The sequence below is a fragment of the Pimephales promelas genome, chromosome 17 (genome assembly GCF_988280905.1).
Source record: "Pimephales promelas chromosome 17, fPimPro1.hap1.1, whole genome shotgun sequence".
NCBI lineage: Eukaryota > Metazoa > Chordata > Actinopteri > Cypriniformes > Leuciscidae > Pimephales > Pimephales promelas.
In genome coordinates, this window is record NC_142785.1 from 13562599 (window position 1) to 13590503 (window position 27905).

General features: G+C 38.4%; 1 protein-coding gene across 3 annotated transcripts in view; it reads right to left on the reverse strand.

Moving 5' to 3' along the window:
• ccser2b (coiled-coil serine rich protein 2b) overlaps positions 1-27905 on the reverse strand; it is a 113728-nt gene that overhangs the window by 55455 nt on the left and 30368 nt on the right. For all 3 annotated transcript variants that reach the window (XM_089121934.1, XM_039691298.2, XM_089121935.1), the window contains exons 4-6: positions 7540-7639; positions 5073-5166; positions 710-866 (exon numbers count right to left, since the gene is read on the reverse strand). In XM_089121934.1, coding sequence (XP_088978060.1) covers positions 710-866; positions 5073-5166; positions 7540-7639 — 351 coding nt within the window. The remainder of the gene's footprint in view (positions 1-709; positions 867-5072; positions 5167-7539; positions 7640-27905) is intronic.

A 27905-nucleotide genomic window follows, 5' to 3' on the forward strand; every position in this document is an offset into this window, starting at 1 on the left:
GCACTAAAGAGTCTTCATCCGGCCCTGCAGCCATTTGATGGCAAAGATCTTTGGCCCGGATGAACTGTGCCACAGCATAAACTGCCTTGGTAAATGCCACACGACCCCAAGCCAATTCAATAAGTCAATTCAATCTCTTACTGATACAAACACTGACCCAAAATGAACCTTTGTAACTGCAGAAACATCATAATGCAGTATACGACTAGGTTTATAATCTCTCTAACATTTGGATAAGAGGTTTAAAGGGCATTCTGGGTGGTTGTTAAAAGAGCCCACACTTAAAGTATCATATTCAACAGACTTTGTAATTATCTTCTTAAGACCTCGGACATACATGATATGAACAGAAGTATTAGGAGACCTGACAATTACACCAACAGTGACTGTAATGACAATGCATTCTAAATACATATACATTAATATGGAGTTGGACCCTGATTTGCAGCTATAAAAACTTCCACTTTTCTAGGAAGGCCTTTCACAAGATTTTTGACTGTTTTGGAATTTAAACACCAAAATGAAATATGCAAGGTTAGGGGATTCTTAAAATATTTAAGAATGTGCAAACAGCACTAATTAAAAGAGCTCTGTCGATGAAATATTCTAATAAGCCTTACGATACGCCACGTAACATGCTATCACAAATTTCAGCCACTCAGAGAAGACATGAAAGGTTATATTGGCATAGCATGTGTTTGTATCTGACCTGAAGCAGTGTCTTCAATTGAAGCAGCTGTTGTGTGAAAGAAGAGCAGTCTTGAACCATGAGTTTCAGCGTCAGCTCATCCAGTGTTGCGTGATCTGACATTGACCTATCCAGCCCCTGTCCCCTAAATCCGTCAAATGACTGGAAAATGGAAGTTCTGTAGGTCAGACAAAGAGAACGTGATCAGAAAGCATTTACCAGAGGCCTCAGCACACGGTAAAACAATACAAATCTTTAAACATGTTCGCTGTCCAATGAAAGCCATCTTATCCAAAATCCCCCTGAGTCTGGATATGTAGGAGGTATGCTGAGAACATGACTTTCAAAGGCTAATTTGCTTTTTTAAATGGATATAAACAGGCACTGTTGCACTTGTGGGGACTAAAAGCTAAAAACTGGAACTGTAACAAAAATTTATAACAAAGACTGCCTTCAGAATGTGGGTATTCATTACAACACATTTACTTTTTTTTTTCTTTTTTTTTAAGTTAGATTCGCCGGCAGACAGCTCACAGTCTGTTCACAAACTATTTGGACTCATATTTAACTCAAAAAGGGCAAGAGCTAGATATATTTACTGGATACATTTATGAGTTAGTGTGCATAGTTTTTAAACTCATTTAAACTGCATAAACTCAGGCTCTTTGGCAGTCGAGACCACCTCACTCAGTCCGAGTCGAGACCGAGACCAGAGAGAGTCGAGTCCGAGTCAAGACCGAGTCCATAGAGAGTCGAGTCCAAGTCGAGTCCAAGACCAGAGATGGTCGAGTCCGAGTCGAGACCGAGGCCAGTGAGGGTTGATTACCTAATTTACTTTTATTTACTTAGAGAAGTCCTTTTTTATTTTACTGAATTTACGTAGAGTTTAAAAAATATGATCAGTTTAGGGTAAAAAGGCCACATAGTAGGTGGTGTTAAAAGTAATTTTATTACAATTTGTCATGCGCAGTTGCGCACTAGAAAATCCCCAATCACTGGGCGTGTCAATCAATTTAAAGAAATATTTTATTAACATACATTAATAATCATGAAAAATATTTTTAATTGAACTCGAGTGGACTCGGGAATAAGTCCGAGTCCTAAAAAAAAAAATGTTCGAGTACGAGTCAATTCCGAGTCCAAATGCACACGAGTCCATGACAAGACCAAGACCATTAAAATATGGTCTCGAGACCGAGTCCGAGACGAGTCCGAGTCTTGAGTACTACAACACTGCTCTTTGGAAAAACACACGTGTGCCAACATTTCGACAAAATTATATCACGTTGCTTCCCAGACGTTTCACAACACTTTCAAATGGGGTGGCCCGAATGACCAAAATCTCACAATGATATATCATGATATATTGTTATTTCTGCTTTAAGGTACAATATGTAAGACTTTTGTATCAAAATCTCAAAAAAATAATTGCACAGTGCTATATATATTTTTTAATTGTGTACTTCCATTATCCTAAATGTTTCCAAGAATTTGTAAATTCAGAGAAATTCACAATTTTAAGTGACCGTCCCTGTTCACTTGTCACCTGTCAATGACGTAATATCCGCGTCATCCATGGTTTCCGCTTGTACTGCCATAGTAACCATGGCGACAGACATGGACAACTGCATAGTGTCTAACGTCTAGCGGTACGCTGTTGTTTCGTTCAAACATTATGGACCATGGCAAGCAGACTTTGGGACAAAGGGAGAACTAAAACAAGGATCAATATCAGTGTGGCGTTTTCATGTTGCTGAGAGCTCCATGTCCATGACTAACTTGGACATGACAGAGCTTGGCAAATCAATGTGATAAATCTCAACATGATGAAATGTTGAGAATATGATCAGAACGTTATTCTAATGTTGATCTAGCTTACTGCTAGTCTTATACAGCCAACAAAGTAACAACAAGAATAACATCACTTTCAACACACTAAGATGCTGTTTAGTACGATATTGTAATGCTAGACCAAATTAAACAGGGCTGCGTTACCTCACAAGTTTAATTCGTCAAATAAACTGACTTCTGTGAGTAGTAATTCAGCAAGTAGTTCGGTAGAATTAAATGTCCTTATTCCTTTACATCCGCGGGACTCGTGTGTGGCGCTAATATCTTTCTCTTATTAGAAATCACAACCTGCTTCATACCACAATCATGTTAAAAAACATGAATGTTTTCACTCATCTAAAAACATTATTAGATCCATCAGCATGACAGCAAGTCTCATCATTCTGCTTATCACTGTGTCATCAACCTACGCCTTTGTTATTGTAAGAGGTTAGCAACCCCTAGAGGCAAAAAATACATATTGTACCTTTAAATAAGAATTGTATGGTATCAAAACATTTTTGACCCCATTGAAATTTCATAATTCTTGGCACCAAATTCAATATCACAAAAAAAAGTCTAACTAATGGTGATTTTCCATTACCAGTACCAGCTCGACTTGCCTCGACTCGCTTTTCCCTTCCGTTTTCCATTGCAGACAGTACCGCCACAAATAGTACCCGGTCGTCATAGCGACGCCTTTCGTTCCTTGTTGCCCCATCAAGCTCTCGCTGGATCCTCTCTTCAGCAACCAAACAAAGGAAAGTCTGCACCTCCTCGTTTGACCACGGCATATTCTTCCGAGTTGCCATAATAATAGTAGTAAGTTTAAGTAGCTCTAGCCAAACTATTTAAAAATAGATAACTTTCGGAGATTATTCCGGATACTCCATCTGATGTAATGATGACGCAGAGAATAGTGACGATTCTCTCTAACCAATCAGCAGTTGGCATTGCTTTCACGTCACATTTTAGTATCGCCTCAGCTCGCTCAGAACCTTGCCAGAGGTAGGGTTGGGTATCGTTTGAATTTGAACGATTCTGATTCCGATTCCAATTCCTTGTTTCGATTCCGGTTCCTAACGATTCTCGATTCCGATTCTTTTAAGAGGCAGGGTCAAAAAAGTTTAGCTAACCTTGCTAACCAACGGCCTTTCTGAAGGAAATAATCCTTTCTGAAGGAAATACTCCTTCTGTAAAAATACTCCTTTTGTCACAAATTTTGCATTTTGCCGAGATTTCGTTATTTTTAGAAAAGTGAAGCCACACTTTGGATCGCCGACGTAAGGTAGTCATGTTCGACTCGCGTGGTTATGCCAACACTTCCGGTAGATGCTTCTTCGTTGGTGTTGTTCAGCGGTTTCTTCTTCCGCTCGGCGGACTGTGAATATCGAAACTAGGAATCGAAATTTTAACTTTTGAACGATTCCGGGAAAAACGAAAAGTTAGTCTCGGTTCCAATCGATACTCGATTCTCGATACCCAACCCTAGCCAGAGGTGATTAAAATAAAAGCCGGTACAGATACAACTTTTATGCAATGGAAAACCAAACAAAGGTGAGCCGAGCCGAGTCGAGCTGGTACTGTGTAGTGGAAAAGCGCCATAAGTAAAAACAAAAACTTAAAAAGAAAACTCTAGCTTACTGAATAGGTAAACAGAAAAAATAAAACTACTCTGTCTGTTTGGACATGGACCCGGAAACCATCTATGATCCATCTACCTTCCCCACTGCTCCCCATGGGGATCTTCAGTCCAGTATACTCTGCTGTTGTGGTTATCTACTCTGCCCTGGTGGTCTACTGAGATGGTCTTCAGTCCTGTCAACTCCACCCTAGCCATCTGCTCTGCTAGCTCTGTCCTGGGTCACCAATCTAGCCCAGTCTCTCCAGTCCTGCTCCCAGTCCACGGGCCTGAAGATCCCTAAGGTGGAGCAGAAGATAACAACAGCAGAGAAGAGGGGACTGAAGATCACCACGGTGGAGCAGATGACCACAACAGCAGAGTATACTGGACCAAAGATCCCCAAGGTTAAGGAGAAGACCAAAACACCAGAGTAAACTAGACTGAAAATCCGCATGGTGGAGCAGGCGGAAAGACAGTAGGATCATAGATGGACTCCGTAACCATGAGAGAACAAACAGAGCGTTCATTGGGGTATTTGCTTATGGTGCATCATATTTATTTTTATGTGTGGTATGTTGAGCATTATAAACTATAACATACGTTTCTTTTGAAATTATGAATGCAATGTTCAACTTACTCACTGACTGAATTCTAAATATGCGTTCACAACTTCTCTCATCATCATAAACATACATCATCAAGTGCAGAAAAGATTTAAGTAAGAGATTAATTTTGCAGTGTAGACAGCTTCATTGATTATAATGGGAAATTTTGCAAAAGCGAATAAATCACATTAGACTTGTCATGGACCACTTAAATGTTCTTTGCTTGTGTTCTTTATGTAATTTATTCAGAGTTTGAATAATTGTGCTAAGCGCTGGCATAAAATGTACAACAATTTCACAAAATGTCAAAATGCATAAATGTCACCTGTTTTCACATCTGCCCCAGCATTGCTGACGTCTCCCCTGAATGGGCCAGCCTTCTTTTTCTGAGCACTCATAAGGTGACATCCCATCAGTATCTACAACAGATATAAAAAATTATCAACTAGTTTTGTGAGTGCAGAATTGTCCAACACAATGGAAGGTTGCAAGGTGGTTGCTTCCAGGCCCAAGTTAAATTTCCCTCTCTATTATTCAGGTCTCTAAATAGGCAAGTGTCCATCTTTCAATATATGTCTATTAGGGGTGGCACGGTACATGAAAAAACACCCGAACCGTTCGGTTCGCTTGTCTCGGTTCGGAGCGCGTGTGCGTCTCACGGTTCGACGCATGCGCAATGTAACCTCGTGCCCGTATGTGACGTGTGTTTTCTTTTCGCGCGACATAAACTTGTTCGACTTGGACCGGCGCTGCACAGAGCGATCGGTGAATAACATCAATCTAGCGCGAGTCGGCTCCGTATGCATTCATCACTTTCGCGGTATTTGATGTCATTACCGATCGCTCTGTGCAGCGCCGGTTCAAGTTAATAAACAAGCCAGTAAAAGTGGAGTATGGAGCGCTGCAGGTCACGGCACGCGGAGAAATGGCAAGTGGGAGAGATGAGGGAGTTGGAGGACGCGCCAGCGTCGTATAAGTCTATGGTATAAGTCCGGTGTGTGGGAACATTTTGGATTTCATGTTGTGATATTTTAATTTAACTACAGTGGCACTTTATGTATAGATAAGAGCTTCAATACGTTTCCAAACCCTGCACTTTAATTTTAAGTGGAAAAAAGTACCCTCACATTTTGGGAATAGAAGCATTGTTGATACTGTTTTTGTGTTGAGGTTGAACTTAAATTTCACTTTATGTTTATGGCCTTTGCTATTGCAATAGCTTTATTATCTATAGGCAATGAGGTTTCATGTATATTGACATTTAAAAGACAGTGTTTTAAGAGTTGCTCTCTTTTTCTTTTAAAAGATAGAATTTTGGTAAGAGCTACAAAAGTTAGCAATTGATACATGAAAGTTAATTTCTTTGTGTAAATAAGATTTATGTTATAAAAATGCACAAGTTCTTGTAGAGATAGTGATACACATTCTCCTTTTTTTTGCCAAATAAACAAAAAGCATGTCAATTTCTTCTCTCTTGCTGTAAATCTCACCTAGCTTTCCTCTGAGATAGTCCCAAAATGTGCTTAAAGTCAAAGAGTCAAATTCAGTTTGTGCATGATTGCATGAATATAATATATATATATATATTTTTAATACTGTATCCTAAAGTGTGGATAATTAAGCTATATATCACATGCTGAAGTACATTTCTGGAGTGTTAAAGATTAAAAGAAAAAATAACAAGAACCGTACAGAACCGAAAACCGTGACCCTAAAACCGTGATACAAACCGAACCGTGGGTTTTGTGAACCGTGCCACCCCTAATGTCTATGGGATTTCTCCCTGTCTAACCCTAACCCTAACTCCAATTATTAATAACGGTTCTTATTATCAATGTTTAAAACATTTTACAGTACAGTACTTCCAGTGTAATTACCTAGAAGTACTGGCTAATATAAGGCAAGTACATGGGTTAGGGGTTCAGGGTTAGTACTAGTTATTACCCAGTAATTTTATTTACTATACTAAGAACATAGTACGTACATGGGTAACAGGATTGTAAAAGGAAGCGTTACCAATATTTTTTGTGGAAACTGTGATTTTCTTTTTTTTTTTAAGTATCCTTTGATGAGTTCAAAGTTCAAAAGAACAGCATTTATTTTACCTAGAAATCTTTTCAACAATATAAAAATATTTCATATCACTTTTGATCAATTTAATGCAACCTTCCTGAATAAAATTACATACATACTAATACTAATATATATATATATATATATATATATATTACCAATCCCATACTTGGGATACTTACTTTGAATGGTACTGTAGTGTATCATGCATTTTTAAAAAGAGGGGCTTATGGGGTTTGTTCTGTTAATCTGTACACAATTGATTGTGCTTTATTTATAGTACAATATTATCTGTAGTACAATTCAACAGCCAGAGGATGAGGTTGTACACCTGAATACATTTGTATTCATTTCTTACAATATTTACTAGACGTTACCAACTGTAATTGGAAATCTAATGTGGGTATTTTTGGGGGGTTTACTTGTCTCTTTGAAATAGTAATTTAGCTATGTGATGCGTGTAACTTGGGAATATTGTAAACCCAACTCTTTTAAAAACAAACCCTACACAAGTATGTGAATGCAAATGTTTCCACCAATGCAAGCTTAATGCACAGTTGCATTCTTAAACCTATCATAGAATACTGTTGTAGCAAACATTAGCGGAAACTGTACTATTAAACAGGTTCTCCTTCTACTACTTTCCTCTTTTAAGTTAAATACTGTCATGGGAAAGCAACAGTTTCAAGCGAATGCTATAGCCAAACTATATCACTCACCGCTGTGTAATGATGTATCTTCAGACAAGTCCAAATCCAACATGAGATCATCATCCTCCAGGTCACATGACTCCACATTCTCCAGGTTTTTGAGAATGTCCTTATAAATGTAAATGTGAAAAGAGAGTCAACCCCACAGCTAGGATTTTGCAATCTATTATATTCACTTTTCAATAATATTAATAATAATAAAAAGATTCCCATAACTTTCATATAGCGGAAAGATTATAGAATAGCCAAACTTATTTATTAACCACTTTATATTTAGTGTCTTCAACTACTATGCACTGATATCTAATCCACTAATATACAGTGCACTTATTGTCTAGATATGTGTATTTACAGTGTACTTGTATTTAAAAAAATACCTGCTTCTGAAAAAAGTAATCATCTGTAAATATAGATGCAAGCAGCAGTTACATGGCTGAGTCAAGCCCACCAATCAAATAAAATTGTAGCATTAAAGCTACACTGTGTGATTTTTACCCACATCTAGCGGTGAAAAGGTATATGACCATCCAGAGAATATTAGTTTCTGTTCCTCTCAATTCCGATTTTGTTTTAACTCATACGGTGGCCAATGTAGTCCAAGATTAACATGGCTTCCAGTTCGACCTCGTCCATGAGTGTTAACTCAAACGTAAAGGCGAAAGGCGAAGCTTGAATTAACGGGTATGTCCCTCTTTGGCTAATGTACTTTCAAGATGGAGGGGCAACATGGCATATGGCATATTTTCAATGGCATATACACTCACGAGAATACTTTATTACTTAAACGAAGTAAATATACATTAATGAGCACATATATTTTTGAAAGAACCAAGTGTTTTTAGCTAAGAATAAACTAAAAGAGTTACACAGTGTAGCTTTAGGGGCCGTTCACATATCGCGCCTAAAAACGCGTAGAAAACGCTAGGCGGTTGCACTCCGGAGGCGTCTGTCGTTGCTAAGCAACCATCAGCTGCGCTCTCCATTACATGAAGGAAATTTCAGCAATGGATTTCCACCACCGAAAAACCTTTGCTGTAACTCTGTTACAAGATTTATTTACTCAGAAAAGTAAAAAAGCGCCGCAGTGTTTGGGTGCACCCCATACTACAAAAACGCAAGAACCATGGGGAATTTCACCAGCTGATTCAGGAACTCCGCCTGGACAATGGGAGGTTCAAAGCCTATTTCAGAGTAGACAAGGACCAGTTTGATTATATTTTAAGAAGAGGTAACAAAAATGGCGAGGAAGCTGATTGGTTGACGTGACACGTGACCTACGGTGCGCTTGCGGCATTCTGAAAAGTTGAGATGTTTTTATCTCGATGCGGCGCGGACGCGCCTGGAAAAAACGAGCGCGTCGCACCGCGACCGCGTCGCTTCCATTATGAGCGCGCATACCGCGCGCCTACATTTGAAATAACGAACTTGAGCGCGCAAAAGACGCGATATGTGAACCGGCCCTTAAAGTGATTATTTTTGGCTGTTGAAAAACATGTACCATTTGGATTCTGTAGGACCCGAGGAATAGAAAGAGGAATTCAAAAAAGCTAAAGACATTCTTGCAAATTGTGCAGCAAATTAAAAATCGATAGGTCACTGAAGACGCATACCAAGTTTCGTATCAATAAACCAATGTATTCGTAAAATACAGAACTTTGCTGCAAATTAAACAAATTGTCGGCAGCAAAAATGGCCGACATGGGTAAACTTGACATCGTTTTTGATATAGTCTCTGCATGCTGTTTTGAATCTAAAGAGACAAGTTTCATGATTGATCAAACTGTTGAGAAGTTATTAGGAAAATGATACATTTTGTCTCAAGTTTCATCTCAATACATCAAAGCATTGCAGAGATTTATCCTAACGTACACTTTCACATGCTAGTCAAATTTATAAAACTATTCCTCAAAAACTATTGGTTGTGTGTGCTAAAAATTGATCACTTTTCACCTCTGTGAAGATGGGATAAAATCTGAAGGAGAAGGAAATCAGAGGAAAACTGACTGAAAACTGATCTTTACGGTTCCAAAGGTATTGTGTAAACATCAATGTATCTTTGACCCATTGGTGGAGTTAGAGGGTTTAAGAGACTTTAAATTTGCTAGGGTTATAATTTTGATTCTCCTCTATGTTCCAAATGTAATTTCACTAGACTTTCACTCAAGAATTATAATAAAAAGAAGAAGACAAATGCTAAGATTACACTGTTGACCTTACCCCTACCCCTTAATACACCAGTTTGGCAAAACAACATGAACACAATAACTACAAAATAACAAATCATCTTTTTTTGATGCAGAAAAATAATTCTGTTTTATAGTGACTTTCTAACTTTACTAATGAATTGTCTGATAAAAAATTAATTTGGAATTGGCAACTGAAAACGTATCTAGTTTATAAATTCATTAGAATGGTTAAAATGGTCAATAGCATTGATTGGGTAGTCAATACACAAGCACAAATGCATGGCAGAAAGTAAACTACTTAAAACTATACTTAAAAATTTCAGGAAGTAGAGTGTACATGAAGCACAAAAAAAAAGTGCAAACAAATTTAAGATAAGCATGGGTACTTTAAGGATGAGAAAGCAATTGGCAAAGTAGACTTCAGTGATGGAGGATGACAACTGATGAATACGCATCAGTTGTCATCCTCCATCACTGAAGTCTACTTTGCCAATTGCTTTCTCATCCTTAAAGTAGGAACGAGGAACAGTTCTCATGATGGAAGTCGGCTCTCCCTCTCCACAACTCTCTCTCTCTCTCAATCTCTCTCAGAAAAGATTTAGTGCCAGTTGAGGACCTCCGTTAAAGGACTCTTCCCCATGACCGACTATCTACTCACAGCATCACAATAGAGGAATACTCAGAAGGAAACTGCTTCACAACTGACTTTCATAATAAAGTTTGGGATTGATCATAAAATGGAACAGGTTTCAACTAAATTAAACTATTATGGACATTCATGGCTATATATAAATACAACAGTATCTCTTCAGCCACTACAGATAAAAAATCTTGATGACTCAATCTGCACTTCATCAGAAATTATAAAAACACCTTGGCGAAGTCAACATTGATGAGTGAGAAATCAGCAAACATAGGTCATTGGTGTGTCTAACCCCAACTCTAACCTTCGATGAGAACTAAATAGCTTGATTCTCCTCCATAAAAACATAGGGCTCAACATTACCACTTGCCCAATAGGGATTTTTTGATGTGAAAAAGAATTTTACTTTCACGACTGGACAAGTAGCCTGTTTAAAACTTAAAAAAAAAAATAACTAGGGAAACATCAAAATCTGAGAATGATACATTAAGTGTAAACAGCGATAGATAATGGATGGTGTATTTCCCATTACAAGTGCTGCATCCACGCCATGTCATAATTACCATAGTCTCAAGATGACAACACGTGACGTTATATTCTTAGCTGTTCACATCCTCGGACTGGGAAATATGGGTTTCTATGGCACCACTATCAACGTCAATCTTTTTTTTTTTTTTTTTTTATTTACATGGTATAGTAAATTAACATAATGTGACTCTACCAGTATTTCTGCATACTGGTAGTACCAGGTATATAAGGTACCTGCTGTCACGTGACTGATTTCAAACACGCCTATGTTTCTGTCTTAAGCGCTTTGTGAACAAAGGTTTTGCGTCAAAGGTTTCTTTTTACAAAATGTTATTCAAGTGTTAATGATTGAAGCCAATCACAGACATAGATTTTGAGCGCATGAACCCAATGGCCAATATGAGGTGTTTAAGTTATTAAGAAATCGCTTAACACCACTCAAAACAGCTTCTTCTGCACACTCCCGAACCCTTTCACTTTTACCAACAAAGTGTAAACACGATGTGAAAAGAGTCATTGTGCAGTGTAAACAGCTTTTTTGATTAAAGCGTAATCTTTCAAAGAAGTGAGCATGTGATTTACTGCTTCAGTGATTATATAAGGAAGCGCTCTTTTCTTGCTTTTTATTTATAACCCATACGCAATTTTAATAAAAGTTGTGTTTTTCATGCTTCTCAGTATATAGCAAAGTTTTGGATTTACAACTGTATATACAGTAAATGTGTGATTGAATCCGAAACTGCAATGATTGACAGCAATATAACCATACCAACAGACAGGACAAAACAATCTGATACGGTAGGTCAAAATAGATGTGCATTAAAGGGCACCTATTATGGAAAATTCACTTTTACATGGTGTTTGAACATAAATGTGTGTTGGCAGTGTGTGAGCAAAATCACCCTAGAATGATAAAAATCCACCCAGTGGTTTTCTTACAATCTCAATAAATCATATGCACTGTGTCAGAACGAGCTGTTCTGAGATTCAGCGCTTTGTGACGTAGAATTGAGCAAGGGGTTTGATTGACAGTGTGGTTGTGGAATAGACCCCGCCCTCGGTGATCTGTACACAATCCTCCATTGTTTCAATGACAGCCGGTAACGTCTCTTGGAAACATAAGTGTTCTGTAGTGGGATAATCCTGTTGTGGGTTAAAAGTTCATTGTCAAGTGTGGATCGTCGCCTACTGTTTGCGATCCACCGTCACCTCCAGTAACAGTAAGTGTATTTTATGATTTTTGAGCAAATAGTCTTTTCGGTCGTTGTCAGCCAATTCAACAACAAATGTGTCTAAAGTTATTGTCGTCGTCGCCGTCGTAGGATGCCTATGTATATAATTTAAACCTTGTTTGTATATTGTGTAACCACACGTTTATAAATATATATATTTTTAAAGATATTGTATTAAAAACTGCATATATGTTGTTGTTCTGTAAGTTAGCCATCTTCTCACATTTGCCACAGAAGCACCTGTATGACAAGTAAACATGATGCCACAGGTCCCTCGCATAAATGTAATTTCGCTTGAACTTAGCAAACTTTATCACAGTATGTGTATGTAGTTTCAAAATATTGCGCCAACGTTAGTGTTTGTGTCTGTGTGTGTGTGTGTGTGTGTTGCACATCCATTTCAAAGAGGACGCGATTACAAAGCTATAAGTACATAAATGTATCAAATAACCATACTGAGACGTACTGGTCCATTCTCATTTGTGTTTATTCTGCCGGGGTCTCTTCGTCATCTGGGTCTGATCAGAGACTTTATATATTCCGATTCAAACATGTACGGCTGAATGACATTCAAAACAGCGGGTCTCTCTCACTCTCTCAGCCCGTCTGCTTAGAGTGACTGCCATAGGTATGAAGTTACGCCCTCATCCAAAGGCGGGGCAGGAATATGCAGCTCATTTGCATTTAAGGTCGTATAGCCCCAAAACAGCTCATTTTTAAACAGGCCTCCAAAAATTACTTTTTCAAATGGTTATAATAAATTAACTGTGGGGTATTTTAAGCTGAAACTTCACAAATACATTCTGGGGACACCAGAGACCAATATTACATCTTGTAAAAAGGGGCATAATAGGTGCCCTTTAAGTCTTAGAATGTAAATGCAAACAAACAAACCTGCCGCTTGTTCTACGTAGTGTATGTGTTTGTTTGTCCTTTATTGTATCCATTTGAAGCCTAAATGTTGTTTAAATATATTATTTACTTATATGATTATTGCCATCATGAGTAATAAACTCATTTTATTTAATGAATAATTATATTTTTAAATAAATCAATAAATAAATACAAATTCAATAGTTTCAACAGTTTTTGCTATGGTACTACAACTGGTACCGAGAACCATGACATTTTAAGGTCCCAACTACTGTATTTGTTGATACCATGACATACTTGATACTTGTTTTGGACGTACACTATATCAGCATTGTACATTTTACTATTGTACATTTGACTGGGCCAAGGAGTTGAGATTTAGACATTAAAATGCAATAGAGAGATAGGTATAGATTCAAGCTGGCCATGTAAACACATGTCTAACACATCTGTGAGAACAAACTTAAGACAATAAATTCTGACCTAAGTAGAAACTAAATAACAAACATGTCTGAACTGTATTTGGGAAATATCATTATCTGCAGTTTCTCTCATTTCTCTTGCTCCCAGATCAGAGTTGTTTCCCTCTACTCGAGAGTCGAGACACAGGAAGAGCTCCTGAATGAACTTTACTGCCTGCTCCATTTCTGGCCTTTCTTTCCCATCAGATAGTAATTTGCTATTTCATGGTGCGTTTTACATTAAGACAACAAAAGGCTTTTCTCATACAGCCTCAAAGACTTCACACAAAGGAGGTACAGACTTTTAAACATGGCCCAGATGTAACCAGCGCTATTCAAACATTCAATTACCTTTCTCATTGCATAAGGAAGCTTGACTTTCAAAGCTTTTGCTCTGCTTTTATGATAAATGTTATATAATATATGAAGAGTTCAGATGCAAAAGCCTCTAAATGCCATTTGAAATTTTCTTCTTTAATGATGATTTTTATCAAACTTGTATATTTAAGTTCAGTAATTTCACTTAAATAACAAATAATAGGTAATTATCATTGCCATTTAAGTGAAATCACTGAACTTAAATATACAAGCTTGATAAAAATGGTCATTCTAGAAGAAAATTTCAAATGGCACTTAGAGGCTTTTGCATCTGAACTCTTCATATGTATTCATATGTCTCATCAAACCATGTGAAATATGCACTGAATTAAATATGAACATAAAAAGTTGGCATAATGAAAAAAAATGCTAATCGCAATGAAGAATTTAGAATTTAGTGATATTAAGCAATAAATGATGGTCTGTTCTTGCATTTGATTCCTTTTTCAAATTTGTTCATATATATTTTTTTAAGTTTAAACCTTTAAAAAAAAATCCCATCTTGATTTTATAATCCAATAAAGTAATGTGTTCATTACTGTAGTACTGCGTAATATCTTACACTAGGGGAATACCTCTTTTCCACGAGATATTGAAACCCAAAAATTATCCTTATGTATGAATTAATGTAAAAAACATTGCGGTATCATGCAGACACAGGCAAGACGGCTCGCGTGCCTATTGGCTGTCCTTGTGGCAACTGCAGCAGCCTATCGAGAGAGGCCCTAGGTGACGTCAGATCCAATAGGGGCACTTTGCGCCGACTATCCCGCCTAAGCGGGCGTGGCCTGGGCCAATAAATATAGCTCGATGGGCTGATATAATCTGACTTTTCATCTCTTCAGCAAAGCTCACACATCGCCGTCATGTCATTTGCGTTTCCTACCTGGGAGAGGATCATAAACCTCTCACGCTTGCTGACGGCGGGCCCTCACTGCGAGCTATTGCCTATGTTGACTCTGAGGACTCGCCTGGCATCCTTCACCAAGACTGCAATTCCACCTGCTAAAGTGCAGCGCCATAAAAAGTGCCGTACTCATCGAGTCCCCGAGCCGTGAGTCATCAGGGACACGGGCCAGCATCGAGTCTGAACTGATGTGTCTGCTCTCACAGGCTCTGGCGAGCCTCGGCCTCGAGTGGGAGCCGCCCGTGCGCAATCGACTAGACTGATGTTTTTTCTTCAAAAGGACCACGTCCCACCACCTTCTAGGCCCGTGCCTTTTCTTCCTGAGCTTCATGAAAAACTCGCAAAGTCCCGGAACACCCCCTTTTCAGCCAGAGTTCGCACCGTCTCAGAAGCATTCTCCGTCGTGGACAGTGAAAAAGATAGAGGATACCAGTCTCTTCCTCCTGTGGAAGAAGCTGTAGCGGCCCATATTTGCCCGCCCTCTGCTGGATGGCGAGCTAAGATGGCATTACCTTCAAAAGCTTGCTGAACAACTTCCGCCAGGCACTCCCGCTCTTATTCAGCCGCTGGGCAGGCTGTTTCGGCATTGCATTCAATAGCCATACTGCAGATACTCCAGGCAGACCTTTTCCGAAAACTGGATAAGGAAGGACCGGAAGCTATCTGCGTGGCGGCTCTAAGGAGCGCTACAGACCCAGCTCTTCGCAATGCAAAATCCACTGCACAGGCCATTAGGAGGACCATGGCCTCTCTCACCGTCACTGAGAGACACATTTGGCTTTACGTTATTGGAGATGCCAGACTCAGAGCGCTCTGTGTTCCTCGATGCGCCCATCTCCCCAGCTGGCCTCTTTGGATCATCCGTCAAAGATTTCGCGGATAGATTCGCCGAGGTTCAGAAGACGTCACAGGCTACGAGGCACTTCCTCCCGAAGCGCTTTAGCTCCACAGCAGGCCACTCAAAACAGCCGTCTGCTCGAAGCTCTCAGCCACAGCTGCCGTGGCTTCACAGCCCTGTCAAGCCTGGGACCGAAGATGAGATCTGGGCTCTGACCTCAATGTAGTGTAACTTAAACACTGTGCTTGCAGCGTTTGAGGCGGGGGGCGCGGCGAGACTTGAACACCATTGTTTTCTTAGGAGGGCTAAGAAGACTTTGAGGCCTCGGGCTTTAAACTTGAACAATGGTGTTCAAGTCTCGCCGCGGCCAGACTATCATCTACTTTTCCAAAGTGGCCCATCTACCAACTATTGAGCAAAGGGGCAATAGAGCCTTTATCTCAAGCTCAGAGCGAAGGATAAAGGCTCTATTGCTTATATCTGCTTATACAGCAGATATTTTCTGGTATCGAAAAAAGACGAGGGTCTCAGACACATTCTGGATCTAAGACAGCTGAACAAAGTGCTTGTGAAACGCCGGGTCAGAAAGCTCACAACCATGAAAATCCTCACGCAGGTTTGCCAAGAGGACTGATTTATGTCAAAAGTTCTGAAGGACGCTGAATAAAGTATTTTCAAATAACATCACGTCACAGGCAATTCTTGTGATTCGCCTTCGAGGGCCAGGCATATCAATACACGGTCCTACCATTTGGCCAACCCCTACATTTACAATGTGCATGGATGCGGCTTTCGCACCCCTGAAACTTTGGGACATGCGAGTTTTGAACTACTTGGACAATTGGCTGATTCTAGCTCGATCACATTCAGAGCTCATAGAACACAGGACCATATTACTCGAACATCTCAAGAATCTGGGTCTCAGACTCAATTTGGGCGAAAAGTTCGCTCTCTCCCAGTCAAAAAATATGTTTTTCTTCAGAAAATTCTGGGTCTCATGGCCTTACCAGCATCAGTACTCCAGTTGGGTTAGCTTTGCATGCGCCCTCTGCAGTTATGGCAAAAAGCGCGAATACCACCTCAGGCATGGGCCACCGGTCTGTTATGTCTCCAAGCCTTTGTGTTCAAAGATTTTGACATTTTCTTAAAGGAAGTAATAAGGTCTTCATATCAGAGGAGAACATTCTAAAATTGGGATTTAAGTGAATGTTTCTGGCTTTGTGATGATTAAATTAGCCCAGAATACAGTATTATCAAGATTAACATCCTTGAAAATCAGACAAATAAATTATAAATTATGTCATTTGTGTCTATAGGCATGTGCGCTCAACTTGAGCGCACTGTAGTAAAATAATGTGTATATGCACAGGCTTTCTTTACAAAGTGCCATCGCCAACTACTTGCCTGTTATGCATAATACAGTGTGAACGGGTTCGTTTTGATAAGGTTGTCTTCTCTGCAAAGAAAAAACACTTTTTGACATCATTGTCGTGTAAGCAAACCCTTTCACTAACTTGAAATTTGCATATTTCCTCTACATGAGAAACACATCTCCTAAACCTTCATGCTGGAATTATTGACACTCTGTGCTTTTGCTGTTCAAAGTCACAGCAAACTGAAACAAGCCAGAAAATATTACTAAACTGACAGATTACAGATGGACGGACAGATTTTGAGAGGTACTTTTAGAGGAAGAAGGGGTGGAAGAGAAAATCACCACTCAGTATGTTAGATGGGTTCTTGGGTCAAGTGGTGTGTCTGAACACATTGTGTTGAGATAATGCAGCACTCAAGGCAGTGGAGGGAGACAGAAAAAAGAGAGAGGATGTGAAAAGTAGATTTAATGTCTGTTGTATTTAGGTCATCAGTTCTTTGTTAACATTTCGCACCAGACAGGTAGTTAGCGAATTAATAAAGGTCCTCATGTAAATAAAACTTTCCCCAAGAAATTAAAATGACTGGGAACTTTGACTTCATTCTTCATAGAGAACAAAAAAAGCAGAATAAAGGCCTCATTAAAAAAATCTATACAATGCAAGCACTATATTTCAAATTCTATAGCTGTATGTGAGGAACAGACTAAAGTGTAATAGACAATATACTGTACAGTCAGCTAGCCATTATTGCAAAATAAACACAGACAGGGTGATCAGGTCTCGTATAGGATAATGAGAAGGTTTCGCCAACTAGATCAACTGATTCACTCAAGAAAAAAAGAGTGGTTAGTTATGAAATGTATTAATGCATCAGGGAGAGCTATAGGTGGATGGTGAGATTTTCTTAACTTATTTTCTGGTCTAATCTTCACACACAGCAGTCAACTAGTTTCAGCTGACTAGTTGTTGTATTGTAGTAGTTATCGGTACAGACCGATTTCTTTTGTATAACCATTTTATAGTGGTTTTTTAACACAAAAAGGATATCCCCTCAGTTTAAACCTAGTCCTAGACTAAAATGTTTGAGCTGTTTTAAAGCAACTAACACTGACATACAGTATCTTAAAACATGTCCATAACATTGTTCTGTCTCAAGATGTACAGTATACCAGTAATGTTTTTTTTTTTGTCTAAGGCACATTTATAAAAGCTACTTAAATGTAGCCTAAGGCCTAATCCTGGCTTAATCTAAGCCCTGTTTGTGAAACCAGGCCTAAATTGGACAAGTCTAAGTGATCATAAAGTCTCAAAATTGGCCAACCACACAACTCCTCGAACTCTGTTTCTGCCCCCATTCAAACTTTAGCTGTTTACAATTAAGTTTGCTAGAAGTTTTGTTGGACTATGCTCCTTAGTTGTTTTCATTTGTGCACATTCTGTCAAAAAACACACTGTTGGGATCAGATCGTCACCTCGTCTGGATCCTTCTATACATGGCAGAAGGCCAGTCCACTCACCATGAGCTCAAGAGATCCACCCATTTACCTACCGTGGACCTGATTGAAAAAACGGTTCACGTGCTTGGTTGAACGCTCATGAAACACTGTCCCAAGATACTGCCATTTCCTGATTCACCACTCCTCAGTCTCTATCTCCACACGCCTTATGGCAGTCCCATGGGCCTACTAAGGATGATTGCAGTGGCTTCTTGTTACAATGTTTACTCCAGTTAGAGATGAAGATTCGGTGCTATGCCACAGAAAGAGCTAAAATCGCTTTTGTCATCTAATCGCTCACTGGTAAAGCGCTGCATTTGGCCAGTACTATTTGGCACCAGGTTGGCCCAGTCATCAAGCAGTCAGCGACTTATTGGTCAAAAAACAGCTTTATCATCTAGATCAAGGAAACTCATTGATTACAGATATGCTCTAAATTTCCGTACCCTCAAGGCAGTACCAAGGCAGTACCCTGTGATGAGCCGGCCCTCCTCACCACTTTTTGCTAGGGGTTGAAGCCCTCACTTCGACTGCATCTCTTTTAGGGTTTCCGTTGCCGGGAAAGAAATGAAATGTCCGACAAAATTAAAGGGTTAGTTCACCCAAAAATGAAAATTAAGTAATTAATTACTCACCCCCATGCTGTACCAACCCCGTAAGACCTTCGTTCATCTTAGGAACACAAATGAAGATATTTTTGATTAAATCTGAGAGCTGGATCACTACCACATAGGCTTCCTAAGGGACTGGCTCTTGACGGCCCAGAAAGTCAATGAAGAAAATGTTTAAATATTCCATGTGACTACAGTGGCTCAACTATAAGTTTATCAAGCGACGAGAATAATTTTTGTGCGAAAAAACAAACAAAAATAACGACTTTATTCGACTATTCCTTTTCTTCCTTGTTGGCCTGAAACGAGACTTCCTTAGATTTCCACGACGCATGCGCGAGAATTGCGATCTCCTTCAACTACTTCAGTTCAGTTCTCGCGCATGCGTCGTGGAAATCTATGGAAGTCTCGTTTCAGGCCAACAAGGAAGAAAAGTTATTTTTGTTTGTTTTTTCGCACAAAAAGTATTCTCGTCGCTTGATAAACTTATAGTTGAGCCACTGTAGTCACATAGAATATTTAAACATTTTCTTCAAATTTAATCAAAAATATCTTCATTTGTGTTCCGAAGATGAACAAAGGTCTTACGGGGTTGGTACAGCATGGTGGTGAGTAATTAATGACTTAATTTTCATTTTTGGGTGAACTAACCCTTTAAATCTCTCCGGTCAAATTGTCCGATTAAAAATGCATACTAATCCCGGTATGTTGTAAAGGAACAGGCTCAAACGTTTGAAAGTTATTAAACAACATCCATGCTGCATTTCAAATAAAGCGCAAAATAGACCTAAACAACGAATAATTGAGTGAGAAGTTTAAAATATGGCCAGGCCCAGGCAGGCTAGCCTTAAAAGCTGATCTATACAATTAAATCATTGTTTTATGGCAGAATTTCCACTTTGGGTTAAATATTCCATTAACAAAAAAATAAAAACATTCTCTCTGCATTTTCTTCATTAAGTACGGCATGTCATCTCTATTTGCTGTTTATAAGGAGACTTATTTAGCCTAAGTTAAATGCCTGCTTATCGGATCTTGTGAAACTACTGTACTGTGAACAGTGCCATTCGCTCAGCTCCGTCAGCTCTCTAATGCCCCGTAAATATTTATAGTCTAGCACTGTTCCAGAGGCTGGGGTTCCTTTGATAAAAATTCTTTCATTAATTCCTCAGCCTCATGTAAGGTCTGTAAGACCTTTGTTTATCTTTGGAACACAAATGAAGACATTTTTGATGAAATCTGAGAGCTTTCTGACTCCCTTTTTAAGACTGCAACGTTATTACCACTTCCAAGGCCCGGAAAGATAGTAAAGACATTGTTAAAATTAGAAAAAGAGAATAATTTTTGTAAAAGTAGCCATAATAATAGAAATAGCCATAGAAGAGGAAGGTTACATGAGAGGTGGTCTTGATTCCAGATTTCTATGTTCATCTCTCTGTCCTCTCTTCCCATCTCTTTCCTCTCACCCCCTCTCGTGCCAGCTGTATCTCGTGTCAAATTCGGACCCGGACCCGAAACCGAGGCTATTCATTAAACATCAACCCCAACCCGACCCGAAACCCTTGAGATTTTTCGGGACCCATTAGGCACGGGTCGGGTTCGAGTTGATGTTTAACAGTGTTGTGTGTTACGCGTTAAGGCCCTTTCATACCGGACGCGTAATGAAAAAGCGAAACGGAAAAGCGAATAGTTTGTGTGCGAATAGTTTGCGTCAAAACCATTCACATCAGCTGTGACGCGAATTTGTGATGTTCAGAACTTCAACATTCCAAAACCTTTTTATCCAGGTGGATAGACAATTAATAAAACATTGATAAAAATTAAGATAAAATTTATTCAAAATGAAATTTGATTTAAGGAAAGGCTTTTTACAAAACAAAACTTAATAAGTGGAAAAAATGATGTCTGACCCATTCCAAATGTTTTCGATATACACTATCTCATGCGGTTCCCTTTTCATATGAGTGAGTGATCTGTTTATATTCAGTGAGCATATCTGAAATATATTGAGGTCCTAACCCATTGAATGATTTATATACCAGTAATAATACTTTAAAATCAATCCTAAATGTAACTGGAAGCCAGTGTAAAGACCTGAGGACTGGTGTGATGTGTTCATATGTTCTGGTCCTGCTCACAATCCTGGCAGCAGCGTTCTGTATGAGCTGCAACTGTCTAATGGTCTTTCTAGGAAGGCCAGTGAGGAGGCCATTACAGTAATCCACCCTGCTGGTGATGAAAGCATGCACACGTTAAGTCTCGACTGGAAACGAAGATCTAATTCTTGCAATATTTTTCAGGTGATAGTATGCTGATTTAGATATTGCTTTGATATGACTACTGAAATTAAGGTCTGACTCTAGAGATACAACAAGATTCCTGACTTGATTTTTAGTAGTTAGACCCCTAGTGTCGAGGTATTTGTTTCCTTGTATGTGATTGTCTGAAGCCTTTTCTGTCGACGCAAAAGTAAAACAAAAAAAAAAACAAAAAAATCGGCATCGAAGCGAAAAATATAAAAGTTGTTTTTTGGAAGCCCTCATTACACAAACAGCTGATCAAAAAATAAAACCATCGCACAAATTATTCGTGCGTCAAAATCGCGTCTGGTGTGAAAGGACTTTTGTTATGATGTGGAAGGATGATGAACCCAAACGCAGACAGTGTACAATGAACTCAGGGTTTATTAGGACAAAACAGGAAAACAAAGCCCACGAGGGGGCAAAACAGACGAAACAAGGGAAGTTAGACTGACAAGACTAGACTAGAGAATGACTGAACAAGAAACCAAAAACACTATGTATAACACTACAAATGACTAACAGCGACTCTCTATGACAAAGCTCTCCACAAAATACTCACAGGTAACATTAGGCAACATTTGGCAATGAACCGACACAGGACAGCAAACACAAGGGGATTAAATAGGAAACACTAATGACTAGGACAGGTGAAACTGACTAGACAATAATCACAAGACAAGGATAACAAGGGGGCGGGGTAACGTAATGAGACAACACAAGCACATGGCCCAAACAACCGACCATGCGCTTGTACACAAAACATGATTCTGTCATGATCCTGCCTCATGACCAGAGAAAATCAACCACAAGAGGGCAGAATCATGACACCTTTACAGTAACGCAACTACTTTCACGGGTAAAAAGTAGTGTAACGCGCTACTTCTGAAAACGTAGTTCATTTTTTAATTCGGCACAACATTACTTTTCCCAGGGAAAGATTTGACCGCGATCTCCATCATTTGACAGATTTGACAGCAATCGCCATCTCCGTGAATGTCTACAGAGAGAAATGCGCATAATGGATTACATAATCAGATAGTAGCCTATTTCTTTTAGTTTTGAATTATTTTGTTTAAAGACATTTCAAGCTTTCTATAGATATACTCTGCAGTGAGGACCATCTCAGGGACACAACTACAACTTCCTGGTTGTGTACAACATGTTGCTTATGTTTAAAGAGGAACATATACCTCATGCTTACACACATGGTACAATCCACTTTCCATTTTAAGAAAACTGTCCTTCAATGTATAAATTTGTGTTGCATATGCATCAGTGGAAAACATATGTTACATTGCACACATTCTTCTATGCCAAATATCGCCCAGCCCATCCCATATTTGTGGGTGAACTAATCTTTTAATGAGTCAAAGAAACTCAAACAAAGCAACTTAAAAGCTGACCTCACTTAATAGCTAATGAAAAAGTCCAGCCCTGAGAAATACTGCAAGTCATGGATACAGTAGATTAAGTAAAAGGATTACTATGCTTGTATACTTGTGTTCACATTTCTGCCCACTGAAACTCTGTAAATTAATTAATACCTCAAGTAGAGTTCTCTTTTCCTTTTTCCATTTTTTTTGTACAACAGGGCTAAAAGTGAACCAAAGTAAATGTCATATCTGATTGTATTTCCTTCTAAAACACTAGATGGCACAAAAACTTTTTTTTATTCTAAACCTGGCAATGTGTCTGATCCTTGTTGCGATTGTGAGCAGCAACACATTGTCAGTTCAAATGTGAATAGTTAAAAATACCCAATATATTTTAAGACAAAGTTACAGTTAATGATTTTATGTTTCAAGATATTTAAATTGAAAGTCGCTGACCGATAATCGATTAATCAACCGATAGTTTTTTTAAATGGATTCTGAATGAAAACAAACATAACACAAAAATAGTGCTGAACTTTATTAGAATACTTGAAAAACAAATATACTGTACTTTTTAAATATAAAATGTTATTTAGTTCCTCGTGCATTAACTAATGTTAAAAGATACAACTTTAAAATGTAAAAATATGTTAGTAAATGTTGAGATTTACAATGAACAAAATTATTATTAACCTTAGTTAATGTTTCAAGTGGAATATTATTGAAAAGTGTTGACATATCACATAAATCCAAACAGTAATTTCACACTTTATTTACTACAATTCTAGTACACTTGACTATGTAATCAAAACTGCTAAATATTTTGTCAAGCAATCGGCCATCTGTGCCAATTAATCGGCAAAACCGGTCAATATCTTAAAATATAATTTCAAATAAAATAGAATTTATTGTTACTGAAAAGCCATATTTAATTTTGGAATACTATTTATTTAAATTGTTTGTTTGTTTTTTCTTTATTTACCAAAATAAGCAGAATATTGCTGAAATGATTGTTTTAAAGGTGCATTAGACAGACAACTTGGTTATTATGCAAAACATATTACCTTAGCTAAAGTATTTGTATCTAATTTCTGCAATCATACACTATGAAAGTAGCACATTTAGCCCCATTGTACCCTAAAACTTGTTTGCCGTGGGAAAAAGTTACTTAGTTACACCCTTTGTGGTGTTTAAAATTAAAATCCAATGCTTTAGCGATCTTTCAGATTCATCAGGGGATGGTTATAGTTTATGTTTTGCCTTCAGGAAAGAGAAAAACATGAGAAACGTGTTATCTTAATGGAATCAGTGCCATAGAGAGGGGCCCTCAAGTGACGCTTGGCAGGCAACAACAACAGACGGTCCTGGTGAACTAGCTAGGGAGATGCATCAAACTTCTAAACAGCCCAAATGACTAGGAAATGTTGAGAAAGTGGCAATGAAAGCCCACATAGGACGAGAGTGAAAGTGAGGGAGATCAGAACAGAGTATAAAATAGTGAAAGAAAGAGATTTTGTATAAAATTATATATAATAACGTCTCTTGCAATCAAAAATCTTGTTGCAATTCATCATGTTGGAAACACGCTGCCCCCTAGTGGAGCACCGTCTCATCTGACCGGTCAGTTATTTTGCCTATTCCTCCTTTTTTAATGTTTCTTAATTAAAACGGCAAATCATTGTCAGGCATGTCATAATATATGCAAATCAGTTTGATCGAAACGCTGCTGGTTCATTTTCCCAGAAGTGAAAGAATCTAAATTTAAAATACATCCCATATATATTTATTTTGTCAACTTTTATGAGTACACTACCAAATGTCCTCATATAATTTAAGCTTGTTTGGCTCCACAGTGTCTCAGACAGTTCACTTTGAAACACAGTTTCATGACTTTCATATCATATCCTACGTTCGGCATAACCCAAGCCAAGACAGCCGGTGTAGACGCACACAGCACAGTGGGTCAGCTGAAGTGTCTGAGGAAATACCCATAAGAGTGGGGAGGAAATCATCCTTTCTGACACGGCCAATCAGAAAAGGAGCACTGATATCTGAGCGTGACAGACGTTCTGTGAGGAGTGGGAGCAGAACACCATCGCTCAGAGTTTTCGCACTTTTCTGTTCCTTGGTTGACAGGTTCTTGACAAGTCACTGTGCGTGTGTCTGTGTGTGTGTGTGTGTGTGTGCGTGTGTGTGTGTTTTACAATCTCATTTAGTTGAAATGGTTACCAGGGAGTCAAATATTTTCTAGCTCAAATGATTTGCTTAGAGTTTTGCAGGGGTGACGCTTCTTTGTAGGCCAAAACAGAGAAACAAGTTAGCATTTTTAGCACTTCTGGTTCCACTGTTTTGGTTTCAAGTCAATGGGTTTTTAGAATTAATTTTGGTTAAATGCCTGAAACAAATCTCTGTAAAACAAGTTCAAGATATTTTCACGTTTTATTCTGCGAAATAGAATACATCAGTAATAACCCCCGTTATTTCTTTTAAAAGTTTTTACTTGTTCTTTCATAGAAGAAAAAAAAATCTGTAGAGAATCACATATTGTACCTTTAAACAAAACAATATTATATAAATGAAGAGTTCAGATGCAAAAGCCTCTAAATGCCATTTGAAATTTTCTTCTTTAATGATGATTTTTATCAAACTTGTATATTTAAGTTCAGTAATTTCACTTAAATAACAATTAATAGGTAATTATCATTGCCATTTAAGTGAAATCACTGAACTTAAATATACAAGCTTGATAAAAATGATCATCCTAGAAGAAAATTTGAAATGGCACTTAGAGGCTTTTGCATCTGAACTCTTCAAATATACTGTATATCTCTTGAAAATAGTGTAAGTCATTTACTATATTCTACTTTTAGGATATATATATATATATATATATATATATATATATATATTTTACTTTTGGAGCTTGATAGCTCCAGTTCCCATTTATTTTTGCTCCATGTAAAAGATAATCTGCAAAACTGTTAATTATCTGTTAATTAACTGTTAATCATCTGTTAATTTTGTGTTTCATAGGAAAAAAAGAATGCCATATGGGTTTGGAACAACATTAGGGTGAAGAAATGAACTATATGTAGGATGATCAGTAAGATGATAAGCTTATTGAAATGGTTGACGCTTTGAATGTTTGTGAGTTTCTGCTGCCCCCATGTGGCCCTTGAAGGCAGGCTACTAAAGAGGCTGCACAGCACTCATTTAGCTGCTTTGTTCAGCTGGTTTCCTTCAGAAATGGAATTGAGGTTCATCAGACTCAGGTTTCTCACAGTCTAAAAAATTTAGGCGTGTTTTTGCAACGTGGGCTTTAATGTGTCTCTTCACTGAGAAGTGCAACAGGAAATGGTGTATTGATCAACGCAACATGGCGCTAAACCACTTACTTCAAGCTCTATTTGCAAAATTGGCGCGCCAAATTTCCCCTAGCCTGGACTGCATCTGTTTTCAAGCCTTCCCACTTAGCTCTCTCCACCGCTGGACAGCTTTTCTAATATCAACGAGGGACCTAAAGCTCTTGCCTAAACATACCCCTTTATTTTCCATCTTTTCTCTTTTGTATTGTGTCCCATCTCTATTTCTGCAGTCTTTCTTCAAATCTCCCTCTTGATCGTTCTCTCTCTCCTCGACCGACATACTGCTGATTGGCAAAACGTTTGTTGTTGTGTCGGTGCGACTAACTTCCAAACAGCATATTTGAAAAACGACCACACACTCGTCAGTGCCAAATATAATTAACAAATTTTATTGATCAAAAATTATTACTATAATACACTAAATCATTAAAAGCAATAGAGAAATGCAGCTGTTTATTTAATACGTGCCCTATTTACAAAAATAAATATTTTGCTAAATAACAACTAAACAGAGACACGTTTACACTAATCGAAAGATTTGTAATCTGGTTTAAACACAGAAAGATAAATATAACAGGGGGAGGCATTTAACAAATAATCAATTGATGCAAAGGAGGATAAAAGCTAGCACTTTGACCATAAATGCAAAGTCATCCTCTCATTTGACTTTGATTTCCCCTCACCATTTACTAACTGCCATGAAGCTGACGATCTGATCATCTGCTTCCAGGAGAAAGACAAATGACTATCAGCAGGAGCCAATTTGGTGTTCTCAGAATTATGATGAGTGATCAGAGACACACCTTCAATAACTCAAGCTGACAGCCTTATCCAGTCAGTCTCTTGGCTTTGAGCACAAGACAAACCTCACTTTAAAGGGGATGTCTAATGCTTTTTCATGCAAACTGATTATGTACATTGGGATACAAGGGATACTCCACCCAAAAATGAAAATTCTGTTATCATTTACTCACCCTTAAGTTGTTGCAAACCAGTATGAGTTTCTTTCTTCTGTTGAACACAAAGGAAGATATTTTGAAGAATGATTGGAACCAAATAGTTTGGCACCATTGACTTCCATAATAGAAAAATATGAAAAATACTATGGAAGTCAATGGTGCCAAAGTTCTAATCGTTCTTTAAAGTCCCCATGAAATCAAAATTGACCATACTTACTTTGTTTGCCTAAATTGATCGTTTTGTGGTGAACAATTCATACATGCAAGTCAATCCACACAAAAACATTTTTTGGCTTCGCAATCTTTAATCAAATTTTGAAAATGGCCCTCCCCTCTGCATCGGAGGACCTTGCCTGATGACGTAGGCTTTACAGTTTGGGTGTCTCCTTAACATCCATAACCACGCCCCTCCAAATGACAGCTGCTGTGTGTTTGCGAGCGCCGAGCGAGCATTGATTGACAGCGTGTGTAAACTTGCGTCATCCTCCATTTCAGAATGAAACACCAATTTTTCTAGATCCAATCAGGTGCTAGTTGGAAAAAAAAATCCACGCCCACTATTTTGCCTCATTTAGTATTCCGTTTCTCTCAGAAATACGTCACAACACTGGAGAAAAGTCGTTTGCAACTTCCGGTTCACGGGGACTTTAAAATATCTTCCTTTGTGTTCAGCAGAAGAAAGAAACTCGTACAGGTTTGCAACAACTTGATAGTGAGTAAATGATGACAGAATTTTCATTTTTGGTTGGAGTATCCCTTTAAAGAGTTGGGTTTGCATCCTAAACAAGTAGGACGTATGACAAAGTATTGTGTCAAAAACACTCCATCATTGTTCGTACAAATTTC